This window comes from Mauremys mutica, chromosome 22 (genome assembly GCF_020497125.1).
Source record: "Mauremys mutica isolate MM-2020 ecotype Southern chromosome 22, ASM2049712v1, whole genome shotgun sequence".
NCBI lineage: Eukaryota > Metazoa > Chordata > Testudines > Geoemydidae > Mauremys > Mauremys mutica.
This window is the reverse complement of record NC_059093.1, coordinates 18,979,116-19,006,963: the sequence shown is the minus strand read 5'-3', so window position 1 is coordinate 19,006,963 and position 27,848 is coordinate 18,979,116. Positions and strand designations below refer to the sequence as shown.

The window sequence follows — 27,848 nt, the reverse complement described above, 5'->3', positions numbered from 1 at the left end:
GTTTTCATGGAGTTTGGATCCTGGTTCTTGGGTACAGTAGTCTGAACTTTGGGAGGAAAACCTACTCTATGAGACACAGGTTTTCATTTTATGATTTTGTTTTGCCCACAAAGAACAGTGATAGCAAGCTATTCTTGCCTGGTGTTTGCCTGTTCCTAAGATTAAAGCCTCCCCTGTTCATGTGTTCCATCTGGCAATGAGGATTCCCTGAACTCTGGCCTTAAAGGCTATTTGTTTCCCTCACTCTCTTTTGTTTCTAGTAGAATCTCTGTTCTTCCTTAAATAACCCATCTTTAGGTTCATTACAAGTGCTATGTGGTTTACAGGAGCAGTGGTTTACAGTAAAACTGGTAAACCTCCTTTCAGGGGAGAGGATCTGGGATTTCTGTGAATAGCCAGTGACAGTGAATTTGACTGGGTGGCAGGATACCTAGGAATAAGATGATGCAACACCTAAATTCACTTATGAATCCAGCCCTTAATTTCCCTGTGACTCAGCTCCCCATCAGTAAAAATGGGAATAAAAATATTTCTCTCACAGGGTTGTTGTGAGGATAAACACATTAAATATTGAGAGGTGCTCAATGGGGCTATCTAAATTCCATAGAGAGGTCCCTTCAATCCCCATCCAGGGTCCTTTTCTCTAGACCATATTTCCTTCCAGCAGGTGGTGTTTCAAGTGTGATGAGCAAGTTGACCTTAGGCTGATCCCATATGGCAAAAAAACCCAATTATCCCCTGAGTCTTTAAAAACAGAATTAAAGATTGGTTTGAGGTCTTCTAACAATATTACAAATGGTTGTTTAGCCAAAGCAGATGTTTTATTCCAAGCCAGAAGGGATCTTTGGGAGCATCTAGTCTGACCCTTTGCATGGCACAAGCCAAAAACCTGCCTGACAATAATTCCTAGGGCAGAGCTTTTAGGAAAACATCCAATCTGGATTTTAAAATGGTCAGTGATGCCACAACACATCTTAAATTGCTCAAACAGTTCATTACTCTCACTGTTAAAAATTTTACACCTTATTTACAAGTTAAATTTGTTTGGCTTCAAGTTCCAGTCATTGGATGATGTTGTACCTTTTTCTGCTAGACTGAAGCACCCATTATTAAATATGTGTCCCTCATATAAGTATTTACAGACTGTAATCATCCTGTGTGATGTGGGACAAGCTATGTTAATCCACATTTCTCTAGATGGCCACTAATTTTGTGTTCCTTATTCACTTGGGTCCAACAAGAAGACATCTGGAACTGGGACTAGAAGTGCTGAGTGCTCATAACTGCAACTAAAGTCACTGCTTTAGTCCTGCTCAGTCCTGCTAGCAGTAATAGATTGTGGGCTGGAGGAATGAACACGGGGCTGGAAGTCAGGTAGTCCTGAAATCTGTCTTTGATAAATCACTTCATCTCAGTTTTCCCATCTGTAAAATGGGGCAAATAATACACTAATAACTTCAATGGAGTTGTGAAGATACATTCAATACTGGTTGAGAGTGTCAGATATCACAATTATGAGCACCATAGAAAAGCCCAACAGAAAATTAATAATTTAATATTTAGTGCAGGGTTTGGATGGTGGCACTAGATAAGGCAGGGGCCACACATGGAATGGTGAGAATGAAAGGAAATACTGAATAGCTGGTTCATTCCCTGAGCACGGTCCTTTCTCTATGCTGAATGAGGCAGGGTCCTGTGGAAAAAGAGTATGTGATCATGTAATTAAAGACTATCATATTACATATGCACTGGCAACCTCAGTGCTGACACTTCCAGTTCAGGGCTTACTTTATATTACACTATCCTGTTGGTTGTTTTCCTGTTACATCCCCAGCATCCCAGCTCTATCCTGTGTGAATTTATCCATCTTATGCTCACCCTCACTTATGTTGACCAATATGTAACTTAAACCACTATTTCATCACCTTAATATTTGTCTCTGGTGCATTTTAAAAACTAGTAACCTGTTTGCTACTTAGGGGAGCTAGAGTACTGAGGCAACTGAGAGGGTCTGGCTGGAGAGTCTTGCCCACATGCTCGGGGTTCAGCTGATCGCCATATTTGGGGACGGGAAGGAATTTTCCTCCAGGGTAGATTGGCAGTGGCCCTGGAGGTTTTTCACCTTCCTCCAAAGCATGGGGCAGGGGTCGCTTGCTGGTGGATTATCTGCTACTTGAAGTCTTTAAATCATGATTTGGAGCATTCAACAGCAGAGTCAAGGGAGAGAATTAGTTCAGGAGTGGGTGGATCGGCTTATGTGGCCTGCATCTTGCAGGAGGTCAGACTAGATGATCATAATGGTCCCTTCTGATCTTGAATTCTATGATTCTATGATTCTATGAACTAGATCTATTGGATGGGGTACTAGATTTGGAGTAAGAAGTTGTGGCTGCTATTCCTGGCTCCCTTTGTATAATCCTGGGCAATCTGCTTCCATTCTCTTTCCCCTCCCACTCTTGTCTGTTTAGATTGCAAGCTCTTTGGAGCAGCGAGCATCTCTGATGGTGTCTTTGCTAGCACCTAGCACAATGGGGCCCAATCTAACCTGAGAACTCTTGGTGCTACTTTAATAGAAATAATAGCTAATATTTGTTGCAACTTAATGCTGGTGTCAGGCAGACTTTACTACAAAAATTATAATAAGGAAGTGGTCTCAGAGCTAATGCCTACAACAATAGGCAAATTAACAAACTGAGGATAATTACACTTTTAATTTTAAATAATTTGAAAAATCTTACCCTACCATCCTATGGGTCTGATGTTGGAGAAATACTAAAATAATTTAGTGAAATGCCCATATTAAAAATGTCCCAGCATTCTACAGGAATGGCCAATAATACTGAAATATACAAGGCTCATTGTGACATACTGATACAGCCAGAGCCAGAGGTTAAATAAAAGGGAACAGGTTGCTCCCTGTCATCCCCCTCTCCACTGACTGGAGTTATGGTCCTAAGACCTTCCCATTCTCCTTGGCTAGCAAAGTGATGACTCCTAACCAGGGGAGATTCAGGGAGCAGCAGGAGATATTGGTGCATGGTTGGGAGACTTCCTGGGACTCCCAACATTCCTTGAAACACGCAGAGCTGTAGTAGAAAGAGCCTGAGACCTGAGGCCAGGTATAAAGTGCCTAGTAAGACCCAAGACCTGTATAAAGTCAGGTCCTGCTGATAAGAGCAAAGTTAGGCTCTGAACAAAACTCAGGCCCTGTTACAAAACATGTCTGCTTTCAAGTTCACAGAACCTGGCAAGAACCGGGCTAAGAAGTGCTAGGCACTGGACTCTTGCATAAACACATTCCAGAAGGTGTGTGTCAGATCACCCTGATACAAGGTGATGGTGTAAACACACTTCCTGAAGATGATGCAAGGACATGCTGACCCCTCTTAAAGATAAGATCAGAATGACGGGCTAATGGATAGAGATGTTTTGATCAAACCAACAGGTAGAAAGTAAAGAGTGGTAATTACCCACGTCAGAGGAGCGGTATGTAACATTTGTATCAGTGTATAAAAGAGGGGTTGGAGAGGGCTCGCTGGCCGAGGGGGGAATGGAAAGTCCTGCAGTTCACTGAACTGGTCCACTGTAATGGGCATACATGTGTTGGTGGTCCTGTATTGTCTATGTGATACTAGGACTGTGCTTCATCAATAATAAACCTGGCTGACTGTCTTTCCACTGAACCAAGTCTGTGGTGGTCTTAGGCAGTTCAATCCAGATCTGCTGTCAGCTACCTGCGCAGAGCTGGCACAGCACACAGTGAGAACACACACATAGCCAGCAACTGACAACAAGAGCAACAACTGAGGGGAGAAAAGGAGACATCTCAGTTGGATGTCACCAACTCACCTTTTCTCTACTACACAAAAATCATTCTCCAGCCACTTTCTCCTTCCTTCCAAGAGGGGAAGGCAACTCGCAGTTCTCTCCCTTCTTGGGAGAAAGGCAAATAAATGATATATCATACACTACACTATGCAAAATCTCTTCCAATTTTAAAATCTACAATACAGGAACCAATGGCCTCACTATGGGTAAAACAGGAAGAGTGACCAGAGATGTCTGCAGTATCTTTGGGGCACTCAAGATTCACTACCTGGAACCATGTCAGCTACATCTCAGAGTCAACAATATCAAGTCAGCTGATAGACATAGCAGAATTTGCATGGGTACTTGGTTCTCATTCACTTTCAGCAGAAGATCATTGAACGATGAAAGAAGCAGAGTCTCCATTAAGTACCTAGCCTACGTTGTGACAGACCACAGCCAAGCTAATCTGAAGAAATCAGAGTGCTTTGAATATTTATGGAGTTGCTTTGACATCCCATTCTCACCAACTTCCTCTAGTTATCAACATTACAAATGTCTAGAAAGGTTTCTTGAACAAGTGCCTTACAATAAACAGCTTCCTAAGAAAAGCTGGCAACCCATCCTCCCAAAGGGAGACATTAATGATATATTTTAACCCTTGGGAGGCTCAGCTTGGCTCCTGGCTCTATGTTCTGCTAGTGCAGGAAGACGCACGCTGTCCCTGGGAGGAAGGGGGCCAGGAGCAGATTCAGAGGCTGTGAGCAGCCCCGAGGGAGTGAGGAGAGTCACGATTTCGAGTGACGGCCCCTCAAGCTTTGAGGAGGATGGCAGTATCCCTGGATGGCCACCAACTGCCTGCTCAGAGGAGGGGCCATGTCTGGGGTGGTGGGGGGGTACAGTCACATGACTGATAAGTCAAAGCCCTGGAAGAAGAGCTAGAGTGACCAGCAGGATGTGAGATGCCACCCCCGGGAGCACTGGGAGAGGGGAGATGCCATTTTGGAGGAGCTGGAGCCAGCCACTGAAGGGACAGGACTGGTGTGGGGGAGCTGGTGAGTCCAGGCCTGCATGCAGGGTCCCCCTGAGAACTGGCCTCCAGGTGCCTGGCAGCAACATCCCTCAGCTTGGTGCTTTCACTCCTCAGGAGAGCGCCCAGCGTACAGGGTTTTGTGGGAAAATTCTCTCCCCAGCCAGGTGGCGTGAGCCCTACAGCTCCACGTGGCCAGTGCTGCTTTACTGCTCATTCGAGGCTGCCCGCCTGCTGGGACTGTGGCTGAGCACTGCGACAGGAGATCAGGAGTTGGGTTTTAAGTAGAGCTATTATAATCTGCACCTGAGCCCTGCACCCCTTTGTGGAGTGGGGAGATCCTGGCTCCAGAAGTAGCCTGACTCCTGCAGGAAAAGGATTCCTGCCAGCAGGGATTGTCAGCCCCTGAGCAGTGCTGAAGAGTCTAGGTTGAGCTCTAAATCTGAGAATCATACATGGATTTGAGAGTGCACCATCTTTTAATTGGATACCCAGGCAAATTGTTTGGAAGACCCTTACTTCCTGAACTGTGTCCTTAAGCCAGGGGAAGAAAATAGGAAAGTTACATCCTTCTGAGCTGGATGCAGGATCTAGATGAACCCAGCCCTGTCCATTAAAACCTGTAAGGAGACTGATGTTAAAGGAGGTAACTGGCTGAATGGGGTGCGACATATTTTTATTGATTATACTAGTCTCTCTGTTTCTAACCTCACTATTTCTCCAGTAGAGTTTTCCAGCCAGGAGGGGCATGACTAACTAGTATGTGGTGACCTGGAGTCTCCTCAGTATATGCAGAAGTACAGTGAGAGAAACTGGATAAAATTCAAGAAAGAAGACCTTGCACTTCTCTCAAGAACTAGCATTACCCCATAGAAACTGAAAGCAAAGTGTGTGAATGTACCACATGCTTGTTAACAAACATTCTTAATTACTGACATTAAGTACAATAACCAATGCAAATGTGCTCTACAGACTTCCCTAGCCAATCCCATGCCATGTCCCTGACCCATTCTTACCGTCAGGATTGGTAGTAGGATTGACTCCTTGTTGCTGCAGCACTCCAGCTGCAATAGAGTTGGGCCAGAATCTTTGAGTAGGACGGTGCTGGGATTTGATCTTCTTGGCTTTGGGGGCTGGATCTGGATTGCTTGCGTCAAGCATGGGCTGCAGAATGCGCCGTCGGGCATTGATAAACCTTCCCACGGGGAAAAACAGGGAATTACTTGCATTGTTGAAGGTTCAGAATTATTACAAGGTTTTAGAATATTTATTTTCTTTCACTTATTGACTATGGATAACATTTTCAAACGCATCTGAGTGACTTAGGAGACTAAGTTCCATTGACTTTCAATGAGACTTAGGTTCCTAAGGACCAGAGTTTTAAAAAGATCTAGGCATTGCTCAGTCCCATGTGGCCCCCGCCTAGTGGAATGTGTAGCCCTAAGTTAAGCAGCTCAGTTTCACCCAGGCTCCATATGGTGTGCCTGGGGATAGTTAAGTGTCGAAGAGAGAGATTTTCAGACACTGGCCCGCTGAGTGGGAAGTGCCCTACATTAGCCAGGAATAAAATGCCCAGGAGAAGGGTCGGGAGAGCAGAGAGCTGTAGGTGCATAAGCAGCTGACCTGGTGCACCTGGCTGATGGTCCAGAGATAGATATCACCCTCTGCTTGGGATTCTCAGCTGCAAACCCTCTTGGAGTTAGACCCCCCTAAGACAGGTCACCTGATTAGGTAGCCTGTGCACTCTCTGGCTATGTCTTCACTGCCCCATTGTGTGGACTAAGGGTGTGTGAATTGCAGAACACACCGAAATGTGGACCCTGTGTGGACACTGCTAGTGCAAACTAAAAGTTACTTTGTGTTAATGTAGTCCTCTTTCAAATAGAACTATGTTAATGTGAACTAGGTATCTTTTCATTAGCTGTTAGACAGACACACTTTGGTGCACACTGCAATTCACACCCCTGTAGTCCACCCTGCAGCAATGTAGACAAGCCCTCTGTCTCCTGGTCATAATCAATACCTTTCACATTGTTCAGGCACCTAAATCCCTTAAAAAAACTGGCTCTAAGTGCCCAAGTCACTTTTGAAAAGGAAACTTGGCCCCTAACCTGCTTAGGGCTTATCTACATAGAGACGTTACTATGAAGTAAGCTAGGATGTGATTTTAAAGCGCAATAGCTGTTCTGCATTAATTCCCCATGTGGACTCTCTTATTCCAGACCAAGAGTACCTTTTTCTGCTTAGTCCACTTCCAAAGTAGTGAAAGCTAAACCAGACAAAGGCAATGCAGAATAAGAGTGTCTACAATGGGAGTTAATGCAGAATAGTTGTTTGGCATTTGCTACTCCATAAGAGCTATTCTGATCTATTTGCCTATGTAGACTAGCTCTTAGATGCTTTTCAAAATGTTACCCTATTTCACAAGTAAGTACTTTGTTATAACTACTAGCAATATGCTAACTATTATCCTCTGTAGAAAAATAAAACACTAATTATTCCATTATGTATATTTTCACCAGCAGGGGGCACTGGGTGATTGCAAATGTATACCAGCTACTGTTGCTAGAGTTTACATGATGTTACCAGTCAGTACAGGCCCTTGGTAGACTTAATCATTACTATAAGTAAATGTTATAATTTCATATTTAATCATTCTACTGCTCAGTTTAGTCTGGCATTATTGTGTCCAGCTAATGAAACAGTAGCAGAATGAAATGATAGAAGTAACAATAAAACATAGTCCTGGTTGATGATGACCCCACGTAATGATAGTAGCTTTCAACTACCTGAAGGGGGGTTCCAAAAAGGATGGAGCTTGGCTGATCTCAGTGGTGGCAGATGACAGAACAAGGAGCAATGGTCTGAAGTTGCAGTGTGGAAGGTCTAGGTTGGATATTAGGAAAAACTATTTCACTAGGTGGGTGGTCCTTCCTTAGAGGTTTTTAAGGCCCGGCTTGAGATGATTTAGTTGGGGTTGGCCCCCCCTTTGAGCAGGGGGTTGGACTAGATGACCTCCTGAGGTCCCTTCCAACCCTGATATTCTATGATTCTATGATAAACAGTAACGTACTCCCCAGGCAATGTTCCATACGATTACCCTGCTCCTCAGGCCATACATACTACAATCAACTCTTCAAACAGTGCAACACTCTCTGGATAAACAATCCCATAGTCCTAAATAATTCTACAGCTATTGATTTGTCTATATCTTTCTAGTTTGCCTGCCACTATGACATTTAGGCACCATAGCCCAAGGGCCAGATTTTTAAAGGTATTTAGGTGTCTAATGATGCAGATACAAACCTAGTGGGATTTTAAAAAATGCCTACGAACTCAGCTCCAAGCTCCCCTCAGTCTGGGCAGCTCCAGGCAGAGTTTCTGGCTCTGGCTTCTCGGGCACAGATACTGTCTGGTTCCATTTCTACATTTCTACAGAGCAGGGCCCCATGGGAGCTTGGGGTTAGGTGTGTACATGTTTTGAAAATCAAAAGCTCCCACTGATTTCTTTTGATTGATTGGTTGCTGTTGAAAATCCCACTAAGTGTGTCAGGCTCCTAAGTCACATGGGCACTTTCAAAAAGCCTTTTCCAGGAATTAAAAGTTTCACTCAGGGCTCAATTCATCCCTGATATAACTTCATGGACAGCACAAACTTACACCAGCGGCAAATGTGGCCCAAGAAGTGGAAATGAGGTAAGTGACACTGAAGGTTTAAGAGAGACAAGGTTGGCAAGGGAGTATCTTTTATTGGACCAGCTTCTGTTTAAGTTAGTTTTACAAAGAGTATGAGTTAAATTCTGCTTTTACGCTAGTGTAAAATTGGATTAACAGTAGCACAACTGGTGTCATTGCTGTGGCTGAACAAACTGTATGGTAAAAACTGATCTCAGAATGTGTCAGTGTCATAGCAGTGCAACTTGCACCGATGTGGTAATTTGCTGGAACTAAATTCAGCCCCTAGTATGAATGGGTGCAATCTCTAGTGAAGTCAACAGGAGCTGGTCCTGAAAGTGTTGTGTTAGTTAAAGTGTGTGTTTGGCTACACTCTCCTTTTTGCTGCTTTCCCTGTTACACTGCCTTCAGCCCTCAGCATGTAATTTGCTCACTTTGCATACATACTTAATGGAGGAGCTGGGAAAGTTATGCTACTTTATGAACAGTAAACAGAAGCCTGATTCTGATAGAGGTCTGATGTGTTTATACTACCATTTTTGTTACCATTAAATGCAGCCCAGAGACACCACCATGTCCAGACTATATTTGCCTGAACTGGATCAAAAGTGTTTTCTGGTTCTCCAGTGTTTCTGAGTTTGGCTCTGCTCTCTCCTGGTGTTTTATTAATAAATGGCATCTTAGGGAGTCAAATCCCGGCCCTAGTGAAGTCAATGGAAGTTCTGCCACAGACTTCAGTGGGGCCAGACTTTGGCCCAGGAGAATTTCTAAAACTATTATATCTTCTGGCTACACTATGACATCCAATGTGTTATTTTTATTTCATTGTTGTCATGTTTGTTGACAGTATTACATGGAATGAGACTGAGGCTATGTCTACACTACAGGCCTGGGGTAAGATTCTTCTGCTAATGTATGCATACGCACACTAACTCGCACTGAACTAGCATGATTATAAATAGCAGTGTAGCCACAGTGGCACAAGTAGAGGCAGCGGAGGCATGGCTAAGCTGTGCCGAGTACCTACCCGCCTGACTCCAGGGGTGTGTGCACTTAGCACGGCTCAGCGGTGCCTCCTCTGCCACTACCTATGCCACCGTGGCTACACTGCTATTTATAATTATATTGATAATCATGCTAGTTTGATGAGAATAGCACAGTATGTGTACGTAAGCAGGGAATCACAGCCCTGGCTTGTAATGTAGCCATAGCCTAGGTGAGCTAGCACGAGCATGTGTGTGTGAACAGAGCAATCACACCCATCTCACAGACACGGTCTCAGTGATACTATTAGCTGATTAGCAAAGACAAATGAAAAAGAGTGACCCAAATATCAGGTAAACATTAATATTAAATAAGAATGAAAATGAAACCTTTGTCAATGCCTCTCATATTACACTTACAGCTGTACCAATGCAACTCAGTCCTGACCTCCAGCGTTCTCTGTTATTCCAGTCTGTTGCCATACAGTTCTACCAGAAAGATACCTTATCACCTCACCTCCAGCAATGATACGCCTGAACAGAGAATGGCAAATATGGGGTGGGTTTATGAGATGGGTGAACTCCATTCACACCTCGGCTGAATCCAGTAGGATTTCCAGAGAAGAGTTGCAACATCATATTGCATTACCTGGAGCACGGTTTTAAATGTTTTGTAAACAATTTATATAGAGATGTTTCTTTTTATGTCTACTTTCTTTTTAAGCACCCGTGGATTCAAATTCACTCATTTGTCTTCAGACTAAAAAGAACCAATCCGAGTCCATAAGGTGCTCAGGTTTGAATCTTGTCTTTTTCCCTAGGAGCTATTTCCACCTTACTCTATTGTTTAGATTAAAAAAACCTCAAAACCATAGAAAAACACCTCTTCCTTGGGCTCTGATGCCAATTTTATTTGGAGAAATGTCCAATAAGGGGAGTGGCCCGAGTAACTTAATCAGCATCCTGCTATCCATATGACGGAAGTCGCAGGCTAGGCAGGGACACCAAGAGTAGTGAGGTGACTCCAGCAGTTTAATAACTATGAAAGCAGGAAAATTCCACAACCCCCACACTAAGGTTCACTCACCAGTTATTGACTTGCAAAAGTGTCAGGTTTGTCTGTGCTGCTATCTGCCTTTTCTCATCCTCTGTTGGGTAAGGGTGCTGAAAAGAGACAAATGGCATAATTACAGTGCATTACCTAGAGGAAGGCATTGAGGAGCAGAGGGTCAGGGTCAGCTGTAGTGATCTGAGTTTTACGAGGATGGGCTCTATTAAAGGGTGCCCCACCTCTGTTCTGGGTAGCTCCGCATTACCAAGTTTTGAAGTGCTCCTTTCCATACAGTTAAACAGTCAGCTCCCATAGGAGTTGAAAGCCCAAATTCTAACCCATTTCTCAGTAGTATGCAGGGCCTCTTGTGATAGACACTAGACACATTCAGTGGCAAAAGAGAAAAGCCAGAGCAAGGAACATAGCTGAAACCTTGCCAGTCTGGAAGCTGTCATTTATATTAATATTAAAACTATTTGTATCGCAGCTGCAAAAACAGCCATCTGCATCCACCCTCTATGACCAATCCATAGAAGCACCACTCACATTTTAGTGTGCTGGGGACTTTTAGAACAAACTTTTGGGAACTTTATCTTGGTTTGATTATTATTTAAAGAACAGAAAGTGCTCTTGGTTTTATCTCATCTGGTCTTCACTCATTTTATGATAATGAGTGTGTGTGATTGCTGGGGCATTTTATTCACAGATATGACCTAAATGGTACATAAGGACTGTGGCACTTGCAATCAGTATGAAATGACGAACCCAACATAATTATTATGGTAACTTATAGGAGCTCTGGGGAAGAAGCTGCATTACTTACTCCTGAAGAAAGGAGGCAAATTAACTGGAAAACTCAAGATTGAGCTTCAAGAACTCATGTCTTATGGCAATAAGACTGAAATGAACTATAGAAGCCTTACCTTCTATGTGTGTATGCAGTATGAATGATAGGAAACTTCCTGTGTGTGCTACTTGAGTTCAGTCACTTTAAGCTTCTAAACTTGTACATGCCAATTTTGCACAATGCATAAAATGGCCAGTGGCATTGTGAGAAATTAAAGTGTGGGGGGGACTCCTTTTTATGGACACCCAGCCAGCTAGTTAGCTATAAAATCCCTGTTAGTAACTGTTCTCTACTTGCTTTACCTGTAAAAGGTTAAAAAAAGCACACAGGTAAAAAGAAGGGAGTGGGCACCTGACCAAAATTGCCAATGGGAGGGCCAGAACTTTTTAAAATTGGGAAAAAGCTTTCCCTTTGTCTGTCTGTTGTTCTCTGGAGAGAGGGGACAGAGCAGAGGCTATGCTGTAAAAATCATAGAGTATCAGGGACCTCAGGATGTCATCTAGTCCAACCTGCTGCTTGAAGCAGGACCAATCCCTGGATAGATTTTTTTGCCCCAGATCCCTAAGTGGCCCCCTCAAGGATTGAATTCACAATCCTGGGTTTAACAGGCCAATGCTCAAACCTCTGAGGTATCCCTCCCCCCAGGTAAGGAAATCACCAGATCATACCTAGAACTACTCAATTTGAAACCCCAGTTCTGTAAGTAGATCAGGAAATGTCTAGAAAGATGCAATTAGGTTTATCACTTTTATTTCTGTAAGGTTTGTGGACTCCTCTGTGCTAATCCCCAAATGCTTTTGTTTTGCTGGTAATCATTAAGCTGGACCTCAAGAAAACCATTCTTGATGCTTAATTATTATATTTTTCTCTTTTTAAATATAGCAATAGCCTAAGTTCCTGATGTATTTTCTTTCTTTTTGTTTTTAATAAAATTTACCTTTTTTGAGAACAGGATTGTTTTTTGTGAGTGTTCTAAGAGGTTTGTACATATGTTGTTTAATTAGCTGGTGGCTAATTAGAGGGTACCTCACAGGGAGGAATTCACAAGGGGCTTTTTGCACTTGGGTGGTGGCAGCATCTACACATCCAAGGTCAGAGAGAAACTGTAACCTTGGGAGTTTAATACAAACTTGGAGTGGCCAGTATCAATTTTTAGAATCCTTGAGGGCCCTTCTGCACTTGAAGTGCCAGAGTGGGGAATCAGCCTTGACAGGCATCCACAAACTGGATGATTAACTATTCAGTTACCTCATTTGGTGCAGGACCAAGCACATTTATGTCAATGAAAGTCTTTCCATTGGTTTGAACGGGAGCAAAATCTAGAATCCACCACAACTCCTGGTTAATTGTTCCAGTGGTTAATTACCCTAACTGTTAAAATTATACACCTTATTTCCAGTCTGAATTTGTCTAACTTCAATTTCCAGCTATTGGATCATGTTCTATCTTTCCCTGCTAGACTGAAGAGCCCATAGTAAATATTTGTTCTCCATGTAGGTACTCATTGTGTGTGTAATCAAGTCACCCCTTAACCTGCTCTTGTTAAACTATATAAATTGACTACTTTGAATCTATAACTATAAGGCGTGTTTTTTAATCCTTTAATCATTCTTGTGGCTATTCTTTGAACCCTCTCCAATTTATCAACATTCTTCTTAAACAGTGGACATTAGAACTGGACATGGGATTCCAAATACAGAGGTAAAATAACCTCTCTAATCTTACTCAGAATTCCCCTCTTAATGCAATTGCTTATGCAAACTTCATGTCCAGCACATCTCATCTTGTAACTCTTGAATAAAATATTACATGACCCAATGAGCTCAGCAATAGCAAAATGTGAGTGAACCTCTGAGTAATGCTACTTTACATTGGGCCGTTAACAAGACTATGTTTCTGCTCTACTGGGCAAATACATTAATGGAATCACTCTCTTCCCTGAAGCTTTTCAGATCTTCTTAAAATATAACACAGTCTGCACTGGGACAACAGCCACCGGCACACTTATTGGATTTGTCCAAATCCAAAGGTTTGTTACATGGTTACCATTTCTGTGTGCATTCCAGAAAAATGTGCCACTATGTACCTTGTTTATTGGAGCCTCAGAACCACTAGTCAAGACCACAGTATGGGAGTCACCAACTCCTAGATTAAGAATAATCCATTCCTTTTCAAACAAAATATTAAAAAATAGTTGGTTGGATTGCTGGGTCTTTTAAAACTGAAATAATAAAAAAGAAAAATTTCAGGACATTTATTTGAATTACATTTTTCTGCCAGTTAGCCCAAGGGCTTAAGTTACTTCCTTATTAATAATTGATTCTCTGTTTATTGAGCAATGGCAAATCTTGCTGAAGCTTTATAAAATGTGTTAGCTCACATGCTCAGCTTGTTTAGGACAGCATCCTGAAAAATGCAAGGTGCACCTGCTACATTCCAGTCTGCACATGTCCCTTGTACAGGGATAAGGAGCACATCTTTAGTGGGTCTAGCTGGGATAAAACTGTATAAGAGATATAAGTCTTCATCCTGCTTCATAAACCAACTTTTAAGTGCCTGGGCTGTGAAGAGATGTTCCCCAAGGGCAGGTTATTCCATAATTGTCCATTACAAGATTTTCTATAATCAATTATTGGAGAAATACCTACCTACCTCCTACTGAACTGAAAGGGACCTTGAAAGGTCATTGAGTCCAGCCCCCTGCCTTCACTAGCAGGACTAAGTACTGATTTTTGCCCCAGACACCTAAGAGGCCCCCTCAAGGATTGAGCTCATAACCCTGGGTTTAGCAGGCCAATGCTCAAACCACTGAGCTATCCCTCCCCCTGCTGTGAGGGCTGCCATTAGAGACTGCAAGGAGGGTAGATGGCTGTCAGTTTGATCAAGTTTGGTAATTCTTATGAGCTAGATTCACAATGGTACTTAGGCATGGTGATGCTGAGTATAGCCATGCTTAACTTTAGGGGCCAAGAAACCCACTAGGATTCACAAAGCCTGAGCTAGGTATCTAGACTCTCCATACAATGAATGGGGAGGTACCTCAGAATGGGATTCACAAAAGCCAGCATGCTGAGCAGGTGCCACCTAAACTAGCCAATGGGAGATGGTAAGGAGAGGGGTACATCTTAAACTCCACCCCTCTCAAAGAGTTCAATGCCTCAGGCCAGGCTGCTTGGGATTCTCAGCTGCAAACCCTCACTTGGTGTTACACACCTACACCACTTTTGCAACAAGCCAGGGGTGAGGGTTAGCGTCCAGTCCAGAGGTTAGAGTACTCGTGGGAAGTGGGAGAGCCTTGGTTTAAGTCCTCCCTTTGCCAGATGGAGAAGAAAGGATTTGAACAGGGCTTTACTCCCTCTTGGGTGGGTGTCCTGACCACTAGGCAATAGGATTTTCTGATGTGGGCCTCCATCAGTCCGTCCTATTGAAGCTAATGTAAAAAATCATTGGAACAGGGGGACTGGATCCCCTGTCTCCCAGGGGAGTGCTCTAACTACCAGGCTCCAGAATTGTTCTTGTGCTTGGGCATGTTTTCTCTCCAGCCCAACAATTCCATCTCCACGATCGTACAGTTTCAACAGGAGAGACTGAGACTAAGCCTCATTTCTGCCCCTTCCCCAAATGACCTATAGCCCAGTGGTTAGGACATGCACCTCAGAGGTAGAAAATCCCTTCTGTCCATCAGGCAGAGGGAGGACTCTCCCCATTCCTCTGGACTAAAAGTCATAAGGGAAGTCCTTGTCCCCCAGCTGTTTTGTGGAAGAATGCCTATCGGGTCCCAATCTTGTAGGCAGCCTCTGAGCCCACTTACTAGATCAGGCACTGCAGGTGAGTTAGATGGAGGAACACCTATCTTCTGCCAGTTAATCCATCATTATGGGGCTTAGGTGTCCAGCAGTGCACATGCGCAGAAGCAGAAACATAAGCCCATAGGGAATTTTATTGCAAAAAAATCTAGGTGCCAAGTGAGTTTAGTACTTAAAGGGTTTGGCAGAAGCTGGATGGGGGCTCTGTGAATCCCAGTGGTGCCTGATTCTGGGATTTATGTTCTTAAACGGACAGTAGGTAGCCTACGTCCTTTTGTGAATCTAGCCCTGTATTCCTAAACCGGTGGTATTCCGGTGAGCAATTTACATCAGTGTGTAAGCGAGTGAGTGCCAGTGTGCATGTGCTTAGTGCCTGGCAGAATATGATCATATGGGAGAAAGTGAGAGCAAGGAGGAAGACGGGGCTGGATTGGGTTGCAAGAGAGGAATGGAGATGGATGAGTTAGGGATGGGCTCAACAGGAGAAACAGCCAAACTTTGTGAAATTTTGCCACTAACTGGAGCGATTCAAATGAATGTCAGATAATGGGACATACTTGCTAAAATAAAATAAACACCACATGGTACAAAATTGGAGACTTCAATACAAAACAAACGTGATGAAATAACTTATTTTTGTGTAACAATTATTTTCCCTGAAACCTGTTATTCTGCAAATGAGCCAGCTGAGGGCAGTAGTTACCCAGCTCTGTGCTGGTGAAAGGTCAGAGGACTGAGTTAGCAAAATTATTCATTAAATGACAAGTTTAAGTAAATATTGATTTAAGGATTGCCAGCATACAAACTTCTGAACCACATACGATGATTCATCTGTTTAAAATTATAACAGCTCCTAGCAACTAGGCAGAATAGCCAATGGTCATGGCAGGCCTAGCAGCCCAGATGGTCCACATTTCTCTCAAAACAGAAGCTCTAGACAGCTTGTTTCCCCCCCAGTCTCCCAACTTCAGAATTGGGATATTCTTCCATGTTCTTCGTCTGTTGCCCAGGTCCAACCTACATTACTTTGAAATAAGATTAATAGGAAATCTATATGAGATGTGCCACATTTAATCCACAGGAGCTCTTCTGTGTGTCCTGTAAAGCACATGTATTCTTGGGACAGTCAGATTAAAAACAGAGTAATTCATTTGGTGTACTGATGGGAGACTGCTAGTCTCATTGCTAGAGAACTGCTCCTTCAGGAACCTCATGGAATGCTACTTTCCAGTTCCTTTTTGGACATCACGCCACAGGACTGAGAGTGTTGTATGCAGGAGAGACAAGAGCAGGGAAGGGCTAAAGAAGGGTTGACAGACATTGTATGTCTCTGTTTGGAACTCACCATCACTCAGTGATCAACCTTTACCATGCAAGCCTCAGGCGAATCCCATTTAGTAAAAGCTGATCTTGATTTACAGCCTCCAATGGAAGCAACTAAATATTAGCGAAGTCAAACCTTCTAACCTAAACTACACAGTAAATACTAGATTGACTTTCCTTCACACCAGAGGCTTTTTGCTAGGTTATCTGGTTCTTAAAAGAGATAAAGTGCTAATCAGATGTGGGACCATTGGCTTAGGGCAGGGGTAGTCAATTATTTTTTGTCAAGGTCCAAATTTCTTGGTGAAGGTATGGTCAAGGTCCAGACCTCCACCCAGCTCCCCTCCCCAACTCTCCCAATTCTCCCCGCAAGCTCCCTGATCACCCGCCAGCTCCCTGCCTGGAAAGTAGGATGCACGGGGCTGGCCCAAGCCACCCGGTGTTGCCACTCACCCTCCCCCAAACATTCATCCATGCTCCCAGTTGAGCCAAATAGCAGAGCTGGGGGTGGGATCTGGGCAGCAAAGCAGGGTGTGAGCGTGCAAGTGTGTGTGAGTACTTCTGAACTCAGAACCAGGAGGTGAAGCTGTTGGACTATGATCCAGCAAGCAGTGCGATACCCCTTTGGGGGCTGGGATAGCAGAGAGTCAGGAAGGAGGCTCCGGATAGTGGGAGGGACCAAGGAAACTCTAGACAGTAGTGCTGGGGAGATGGGAGAGGCAGGATGTGGCAGAAGCTGGTGACTGGAGGTGGACTGGGGCGGGAAAGAGGCCAGTTGGGGGCGTGGGGGGAGCTGGAGAGGGCTCTGCAGACCCGCCCCAAAGGACAGAGGGTGGGGAGGACACAAGGCCGGTGGTGGGACTCTGGGGACCACTTGGGGATGGGGGGTCACGAGGCCAGGGAGGGGCTCGGGGGGGGGGGGAGATGCTGCACTCAGTGCCCAGGCACAAACGGATGCTGCAGGACCCCATCAGGCACTTATGAGCTGGTTGCCTGGTGAGGCTCACGAGTTGCAGCTCCATGGCCCAGCTGGCCCCACCATCTCCACAGAAAGCAGAGAAGAATTTGAATTAGGGCCCCTACAGTGCTGACCTCTGATTGGCTGCAGAGTGAGCATGTGACATCCTATTGTTCCCTGATTGGAGGGGCAGGGCATAGTGGAGACACATTAGGCTGCCTGCTGGGGTGGATGTGTAAATGCGCCACCCCCCAAAAAATGTAACCACTCACCCCCCAATCCTGCACTGCTTGTGTTGGTGCAACAGAAATGTGCTAGTTTACAGAGCTGGGCTGCAACCAAAATCCTGCATCTAAACTCCCTTGAATTTTGGCTATGTATGGAGCTACATCTGGCTTTAGCAGCTTGGGCCTGTCTTTAATCAGACAGGAGTCGTGTCACCCAATTTTATAGTGCCTAGACTTTAATGCCAGAGAAGACAATATGAATCACCTAGTCCGACCTCCGGTGTAACAAAGGCCAGAGAATTTCACCCAGTGATTCTTGCATTGAACCCATATTGTGTGGTTGAGTTCTGTTATTTAGAAAGTCACCTCTAGGGAGGCCATTTGTCCTATTTTAAACTGGACAGTCCTTTCTTTGAGTGGTTTTTTTCCCCCCGCATGGTATTAAGACAAAACCAGATGTGATTTTGTCTCGTACCAGACAGGGGATGCTATTTTGAAGACCGTGTTTGATGTGTGACCTTGCACACATGAGGTCACCAGAAGTGGTGATGGAGTGGGGCATTCTCCGTGCAGTGCGACACCATATGCATTGTGAGTGCAAGGTCACACCAACAAGTGTTGGGCCATCCGGCAGGGCCAGGCCCACTCCATTCACAGGAGTGCTGGAATGTCTGGTTGTGACACTGACAGGCCAGTGAACTTAACCGTTATAACCTATAACAATTTAACAAGAGGCACTGAAATGTAATCAAGACAATCTACTTGTATATGAATTTCAAAGAGATATACTAGACTAGCAATCATTAACCCATTTACTTGTAGTAATAGAAATCCAGAGTAGATGTTAAGTGTATTTGTCTGTATTTACCTGTATTTTGTTAGAAGTTTAACAATATGATCTAATTAGCTTGTATATGCTAAATTCTGTTCCTGTCTTATAATGCTTCCTTACTATGCTCTATTGACTTGGCGATCAAAAGGAGATGTTATCAATTAGATGGGACTTGTGGTGTAGTAATATTATTGTCCTAATCTCTCCTTGAAACTTGTAATTCCACATAGTAAACTACCTGTGAACTGTTTTGATAGTTTGAATGGCTAATTGCCTTAAGTGAATGAATGCAACTAGTTTACCTGTGTATGCACAGAAAATAGAAGATTAGCTTCAAAGCAACAATCTGCACTGCCTATTCTTCCTCGGGGAAGGTCCCTGTGTCAAGAGGCTTATTAGTTTGCTAGACGACTATAAAGGAAAGCCCCAGGCCTGATCATGCATCTCTGGTCTGCTTAAACTTTAACAGGGAAGGTCTATGCCATAAGACTGAGGTCTGCGGGTTTACTCTGGATTAGCCTGGAATTCTCATGGAAGAATTTGGGCAAACACTACACCTGGACTGCCTACTGGACCTTTTAAATTGATTCCAGAAAGATTTTTACAAATTAGCAGCCTCAACATCTCTGCTATGAAATTGACCTAAGGATTTTACACATATCTGTATGTATATCGATCTTTTAACCACAGCAACTCTTTTCTTTCTTTTTCCTTTTATTATTAAACCTTTAGTCTTTTAGTTACTGAAGGATTGGAATCTGCATGATTATTGGTTAAGATCTGAGACTCATATTGAGCTGGTGATAAGTGTCTGGTCCTTTGGGATTGGTGGACATCACATATGGTGAATCAGGTTTTCAATAACCTCTCGCTATATTAGACTTGGGGACTGTGTTTGGCTTCTTCGTAACCACAGTGGTATTATAGAAGATGTTTTGTCACTGGTTTGGCTAATCTAATTATAGAAAAAAACACCAGTTTGGGGGGATTGTCTGCCCTATTCTTTGTAGTGTGCCCTGAGAATAGCATTCTCCATGTGGCCCATCCAGGAACACAGTCACACTGGTATTCTGGGAATGCTTGAGTGGCCACCTTAGTCACCCAATCTTCATGTATAAACTTCAAGTGATGGAGAATGTGCCCCACACCAGATTTCTAAAGACACCTAAAGATACAAAGAGATGCTTAGTGGGATTTTCAAAAGCGCTTGGGTGCCTCGCTTTCACTGTAGGAGTTAGGCACCTAGGTGCCTATGATAATCCCAGTGGGCTCCTCTCTGCATCTTCAGGCACTGAAATACCTTTAACAATCTGGTTCTACCTCCCTATGTAAGCTGTTCCAAATGTGGATTCTGTCATTGTTCAACTCTTCCACCTTACTGCTCATCTGAATTTATCTAACTCCAGCTTCCAGTCATTGGATGTCATTATGCCTCTGTCTGTTAGATTAAACTGGCCTCTGCACTCAGAAACTTTCTCCTCATGTAGATACTTAAATACCATAATCAAGTCACCTCATAAGCCTTTTGGATAAACTAAATAATTTGCTTTTGAATTTGGGATTTTTCCAGGCAGTAGAATCTTAACCTGTCTCATTCTCCATAATGCTGGAGAAACTTTTTTTGGGTTCAGACAGAATTTTCAGGGTGAGGCAGCCCCCGCCTCACCCTTTTCCATGCTGCTCGACATGAGCAAAGAAAAGATGTTCATGGTGAATAATCTGCTTGTGTACAGCATTTCTGCACCATGACAAGGAGGGGACTGTCTCTGTGTTCTGCCAGGCCCCCAGCAGGACAGTGGAGAAGGGCCAGGAAGAGACTGATTCTGCTCCCAGCTGATGCGTGGGCATGGGACATCATGGAGGCCCCAGAATGCATCAGATATGATTGTCAAGTATCAGAGGGGTAGCCGTGTTAGTCTGGTTCTGTAGAAGCAGCAAAGAATCCTGTGGCACCTTATAGACTAACAGACGTTTTGCAGCATGAGCTTTCGTGGGTGAATACCCACTTCTTCGGATGCAAGTGAAGAAGTGGGTATTGCATCCGAAGAAGTGGGTATTCACCCACGAAAGCTCATGCTGCAAAACGTCTGTTAGTCTATAAGGTGCCACAGGATTCTCAGATATGATTGATCTTTATAAATATATCAGAGGGATAAATATCAGGGTGGTAGAGGAATTATTTAAGCTTAGTACCAATGTGGACACAAGAACAATGTGGACACAAACTGAACACTAGGAAGTTTAGACTTGAAATTAGACAAAGGTTTCTAACCATTAGAGGAGTGAAGTTCTGGAACAGCCTTCCAAGGGGAATAGTGGGGGCAAAAGACATATCTGGCTTCAAGACTAAGCTTGATAAGTTTATGGAGGAGATGGTATAATGGGATAGCCTAATTTTGGCAATTAATTGATCTTTGTTTATTAGCAGGTAAATATGCCCAATGGTCAGTGATGGGATGTTAGATCGGGTGGGATCTGAGTTACTACAGAGAATTCTTTCCTGGGTGCTGGCTGGTGAGTCTCGCCCACATGCTCAGGGTTTAACTGATCGCCATATTTGGGGTCGGGAAGGAATTTTCCTCCAGGGCAGATTGGCAGAGGCCCTGGAGGTTTTTCACCTTCCTCTGCAACATGGGTCACGGGTCACTTGCTGGAGGATTCTTTGCACCTTGAGGTCTTTAAACCACAATTTGAGGACTTCAATAACTCAGACATAGGTTAGGGTTTTGTTACAGAAGTGGATGGGTGAGATTCTGTGGCCTGCGTTGTGCAGGTCAGACTAGATGATCATAATGGTCCCTTCTGACCTTAAGTCTATGTCTATTTTTAGGATGCCCCAGAAACATGTCAAAGTGCAAAGGCTCCAGCCCTACCACAAGCATCTTTCCAGGCTCCTCTCTAATCATGGCAACTTTTGCAGGTTCCTCTCCCACAGAGATCCAGCTAAGCAGGGGTGCCCCAAGAGGCCCTGAGGTATCTATATATCTGCCTGGGTATACCTCCTGCCTATGCTTCCCTATGGCAGAGGCCCCATAGAGAATCTCAGAATTCCATGTATCACCTCAGGGTATCCTTACAACCTCCCAGCTTGCACGCAAGTGAAACAGCGCCTTCAGGGGGCTATGTTCTACTTCTCCATCTCATCTCAAAAGGGATTTCCCTCTAATCAGAAACAGGAGACTGAGAAGAGAAAACATACACACACACATATAAAGCTACTACATTCACTTCCCCAAATCCCAGTGCTCCTATGAATAAAAAAAGGGAGACTCATAAATGTTGGGATAATGCTGAATTATTATGAATTACTGTGACTGATATGAATGAATGTGGTACGCACGAATTTGGTATGGCTTGGGATGTCTTAATTGGCTAAAGGATTCTGGGAGCAGGATTCTTTTAGCATCAGTTGGTGTGGAAATTTACTGAGAGTGTTGAAATTGCACTTGAATGTTTAATTGAGGTTCTATCTGTGCGTTTGTTTCAACATGAGACTTTGAAACATGTCAGCCAATGACCAGCTCACAAAATAAAGAAAACGCAAAAGCATGCAATCGGTGGGCTTGGCACAGGTTGGCCCAGGTCAAAATAACTCCTTTTGGATGACACTGCACTAGGAGTTCAAGTGAATGATTGATGAGAGGGTAAACGTCAACTGATCTTTGGTCTGTGTCTGTTTTGCAGCCCCTTCTAAAATATTAATTGGAGAAAAAACAGTAATGAAATGACCACAGGGCATATTTTTGGGACATATGACTCCTCTGAGAAGAAGAGGTATAAATGCTAAGTAGACTAAATTAGTTAGTTAGTTCCCCAATTAATATCTGAGGAGGTCTGTGATGCTGTAAAACAGAGGGTCTCAGGGTAGCCAAGACCTTGCATGAGGGACTTTTGTAGGACTTTTGAACCAGAGGGCCTTGGGGTAACCAAGATCCTTCTTCGGAGAACATTTGACTGCCCAAGTACTAGAGAGGGGAGAAGAGGAGAAGAAAAGAAGTCTCCATCTAAGACTGGCAGCTATACCTGCTCTGTTTTCCAATCAGGATACTGTGTAAGGCCAACATAGTTACGGAGGGTTTATGCTTGGGGAATTGAGACTTATTAGGGAGACATTTTATATAACCTTTTACTGCTTCTGTGACTTTTTCTCAAATAAACTCTGTGCATTGAGCAAATTGAATCAAAATTTTCACTGGTACTGGTAACAATCTGCCCAGCTGTGGCCATTAAAGAGCCATTTCAACAATAAACTTGAAAGAAAAGGAAAGTAAATGGATGGTCAGTGTCTTGGCTAGTTCTTCAAAGCACTTCTGCCTTTCAATCACCACTTCAATCTTGCCTGGGTTCCACTTTAGTCAGCTGATCATAATCCAAGAAGCATCTTTCATCTCTTGTAGGCATTTTGACATCTTCCTAGTGGGGTGGGTGCATCAGCTGAGAATAAGATATATAGTGGAGTGTCATCCACCTACCATCTAGCCTATGGTGTCTGACTTTTTGTCCCAATGATCTCATATTGGTCTGACTGAAGAGAAGTGGGGATGTTATGATCCCTGTGGGACCCTGCAGGTGAGGGCCTTCAGAGAGCAGGATCACGCTCTGAGTTCTGCTGAAGAGGAATGGTTAGAGCTAGTGTGGTACTGGATCACCTACTCCTGCTATGCTGTGTAGGTGGGTTAGCAGTACCTGGTGATCCATTGTATCAAAGGCTGCAGAAAGGCCCAGCAGTATGAGCATGGAGAGCTTGCCTTGGTGATCTTGGTGATGATTAATACTTTCGTCATTATTTTGCCAAGGAACGGGAGGGTGGAGATGGCACAGTAGTTAGAGATTTCTTCAGGGTCAAGTGTTGGCTTCTTGACAATTGGGTGAACTCAGTAGTGCAGTGGTTAAAAAAAAGAGGTGGCTAAACTAATCTAAACCAAACTCCATATTCCCTGAATGAGAAGTGGGTATAATTTACCTGAATTTATCCTCAACTACACTACTGGGTGAACTGTGTTTTTCAAGGAGTTTGGTAGTTATGCTTTGCTGAAGGAGACTATTTTCATAGTAATGGGCATAGTTGCTCTTCACTGGCTTTTACCAGCCAGGAGGAGCATGGATCCATTTCACAGACAGGGAATTTAATAATTTTCAGGGGTTCTCACACGTCAGCCAATGTAGGAGGGCCAAACTCAGTCAAGGGTGGCTGGGTGATTAATATAATCTTTTGGGGGTGGAATTTTATTACTCTATAATTTCCATACATATTTGGTTGAACTTAACAGCAAAACTGAAAGCCTTCATAACAGTTGATGCTTGGGTCCGATGCTGTGCAGTCTAGGCTGAATAGTTGGTTAGATATACAGCTCAGCCAGCCATGTTTCTGCTGCCATTATTCCAGAGGAGTAGAAAGCTCTTTTTGTGTCTTTTACTGTGATGCTGTATAATCCTTTGTTATAGAGCTAATTTTTAATCAGAATGTTGTGTGGTACTACATGAAATGCTTTTAGAGTTCAATTATATTATATCAAGGTAGTTACCTTTATTAACCAAACTTATAATGCCATCAGAAAATATCAAGTTTGCTGACAAGCCTTACTTTCCATAAGACTGTGATGGTTGGCATTAATTAGGCTACCATCTTTTATTTTGTACTCAGGCATGCCATATCAGCCTTTCCATGGTTTTTCCCAGGATTATATCAGGCTAATTAGACTGCAATTTTAAAATATTGGCACAACATTAGGTTTTTTCCATTCCTTTGGAATCATCCCAAAATTCCAAGATTTGCTAAAAATCGGCATCAGTGGTTCAGAGAGGGTTAATGAAATCCTTGGCTGAATTAACAGGGGAATCTTGAATAGGAGGAGGAAGGATACATTCCCTCTGTATTTGCTACTGGTGAGATCGCTACTAGAATACAGTATCCAGTTCTGGTGTCCAGAATTCAAGGAGAATGATAAACTTGAGAGGATTCAGAGAAGAGCTGTGAGAATGGTTGAAGGACTGGAAAAGATGTCTTATAGCGATAGACTCCAGGAGCTCAATCTGTTTATCTTAATAAAAAGAAGATTAAGGTGTGACTTGATCACAGTCTACAAGTAGCTTCATGGAAAATAGAAATTTGATAATAAAGGGCTTTTGAATCTAGTAGAAAAAGTACAATAAGATCCAAGGGCTGACAGACAAATTCAGACTTCAAATAAGGTGCAAAGTTTTAACAGTGAGGGTAATTAAGCATTGGAACAATTTAACATGAAATGTAATGGGTTCACCATCACTGAAAATATTTAAATCAAGATTGGATGTTTTTCTAAAAGATCTGCTCTAGTTCAAGCAGGAATTAATTCAGGATAGTCTTATGTCTGTGTTATGCAGTAGATCAAACAAGATGACCATAATAATGATCCCTTATGGCCTTATAGTCTATGGATATATATTGAATATGTCACCAGATGGTGCTCTTATACATAGTTGTAACTCTCCTTTTCTTAGTATAGGAGCACTGTTCAGTCTTTCAAGAAATGCTGTATTCTTATTTATTTTGCGATGTAGAGTTCTTTAGGGGAGCTGCTACAAGTAGCTTTTGCTTGCTGCCTTAATCTCTGCCTAGGGATAATTTTTGGTACAAAGTTGCTTTCTAGGAACCAGGTACCGGTGTTTAGGAAGAGGTTGCCTGATGTTGTGTAGTCACCGATATTCAAAGACTGGTGTATATAGCATAAATAAACAAGTTACACTAAGGAATTACATGGACTTGATGTCATTGATTTCTTCGTCAATGGGAAATCAACCTGCAAGACACTGAAATTTGACACCTCTTGGTAGAGGGGTGACACTGATGTGAGACTGGAATATATTTTACAAGGAGAAAAATTGTTCCTCTTGACCCAAGATTGAGCATATAGTGAAGGTGCTTGCAGAAATCAAAGCTGTCCAAGAGACAATAAAAGCTGCCAGAAGGTATTAAAACAAGACCTAAAACAGGAACTAAAAGTTTCTCTGAATGAAAGACCTAGAGGCTTTGCAGAAGGAACTAAAACAGGGGCAGGAGCTTCTCAGAAGGAACTGAAGGCAATTAGGTAGAAAGAAAACTTTATTAAATCGAAGCTACAATGTATCCAGACTGATTTTAAACCCAGCTACAAATTACCCAGCACAGACTAGCAAAGCAGATTAAAGAGAAGAGCAGCAACTTGAGTAACATGCATAGAAAAGATTTCTAGGAAATAGAAAACAACCAGAAAGCTTTTGCCAACTTGAAACTTGCTACATGGCCCTGCAGTGTGGAGCGAAGGGGTGGTGGTGGTGAATTGCAGAATTCACCAAAGCATTGGGCTGTAACCAGAGGGGAAAGTAAGCGGTCCGGTCCGATCCGGCGTACCAGCAAGAGCCAGTACGCCGTGCTGGACCAGACCGGCTTCCCCAGGCTGACACTTTAAAGGGCCTGGGGCTCCCTGCAGCAGCTGGAACTCCAGGCCCTTTAAATTGCCACCCAAGCCCCAGGGCTCTGGCAGCCGGGCTTGGGTGGTGCTTTAAAGAGCCCGGGGCTCCTGCCGCTGTGGGGAGGCCCAGCCCTTTAAAGTGCGACCTGAGCCTGGCTGCCGGAGTCCTGGGGTAGCAGCAGCAGGGCTCCGTTGGCGATTTAAAGGCCCCAGAGCTCTGCTGTGATTGCGGCGGCCAGAGCCCCGGGTCCTTTAAATCGCCCCTTAGCCCCGGGGCTCCCAGCTGCCTCTTGATTTAAAGGCCCCGCTTTGTCCGGTTGAGGCCACACCTCTTCTGGTTGAGGCCACGCCTCTTCTGGTTGAGGCCACGCCCTCACTCAGGACTCTGGAGTACCAGTAAGTCCTTTAATTTACTTTCAGCCCTGGCTGTAACTGCCCCAAGTAGACCCTGCTAGCAGGAACTAAAAGATACCTAGTTTGCTTTAACAGAGTCCTGTTTGAAAGATTACATTGTACTGGGTACTTCTTAGTTCTCACTAGCAGGATATAAAGGGGGTAGTAACAATGTAACTCTTTAGTGTATGCTGCAACTCACACCTCTGAAATCTACATCATGGGGCTGTGTAGACAAGTCCAGAGATGAGTTGCAGACAGACTGAAGGAGCTGGAAGATCACTTAAAGGAGAAACGTCAGGGGTTGCAAATACCTGTAGGAGTTAGATGTTTGGAGAAGGACTCAAGCAAGCCAGAGAATGTGGGTGAGACTGGACACTTCCCTCGCCCCCATGTGCTCTCCACAGAAGCTCAGGTGTTGGGGGTGAGACTGGACACTCCTCCTTCCCCTCCCCCCCTGCATCTGCACCCCACAGAAGCTCAGCTACTACTGGGTTGAGTAATATAAAAGCTCTGTCTTTGTGGGAGAAACTTCCTGGGCGGTTAATTTACCTCAGTTTAACATTATATCCCATGTGGAGATGAACAAAGGAGTGGGGGGGCTGCAGGATAGGGACCTCCCAGCTGCTAACCCAAGAGGCCCATTTCTGATGGTCCTTCAAAACTTACCCCCTGAAAAGAGACTGAGTTATCCTGATTTGCTGCAGGTTTTGATACAAGGTTTGGAGCCATCCGTCTGAGACCTTGCCTGTCTTACAGTGTAAGATTTAGCTTATCAGTCTATATGGTATATACGCACCTCCACAGGGACAAGATTTGTAATTGTTGAGGACTCTAATATATCAGACAAAGGCATTATGAGCTCCAATGGCTGGAAAGGCAAGGTAAACAATTCTAACAATAAGGTGCACTACCAGATGAGGGTAATTAATCGCTGGACCAGCTGAACAAGGGATGTGGTAGAATCTTTGCCACTTGAGGTCTTTAAATCAAGACTTAACATGTTTCTAAAAAATATGCTCTATCCCTAGCAGTAGTTATGGGATTGACATAGGAATTAGGGGGTGAAATTCTCTGGCCGGTATAACTCAGGAGATTGGACTAGTTGGTTGCAATGGTCTTTTCTGGCTTTAAAACCTATGAATATATGAATCTGTGAATCTCTGATGAGCTTATACATTTGGCTGATAACAACAACTGTGATGGTGTAATAGACATAGACATCAGGAAACCTTTTGACTTAGTGTAACATGACATTTGGTTAAAGGATTAACACTATGTGAACTCCATATAGCATAAATTCAATGGATTAAAACTGGCTAACAGATAGTTCTGTCAATGTAATCATTAATCAGGAATCATCATCAAAGTAATGTGTTCAAGCGGCCAAAGTTTTTGCGAATAACAGACTTTTCAGTTCTCTGGCAATTCTAAAAAAAAAAATTGGGAAAAAACAGTTTGGGGTCAAATGAAACATTTAATTCAA

General features: G+C 43.6%; 1 protein-coding gene across 6 annotated transcripts in view; it reads right to left on the bottom strand.

The window, feature by feature from the left end:
* Nucleotides 1–27,848, bottom strand: part of PKNOX2 (PBX/knotted 1 homeobox 2) — a 651,385-nt gene that overhangs the window by 9,280 nt on the left and 614,257 nt on the right. For all 6 annotated transcript variants that reach the window (XM_044997252.1, XM_044997249.1, XM_044997251.1 and 3 more), the window contains 2 exons: nt 10,583–10,659; nt 5,854–6,032 (listed from right to left, as the gene is read on the bottom strand). In XM_044997252.1, coding sequence (XP_044853187.1) covers nt 5,854–6,032; nt 10,583–10,659 — 256 coding nt within the window. The remainder of the gene's footprint in view (nt 1–5,853; nt 6,033–10,582; nt 10,660–27,848) is intronic.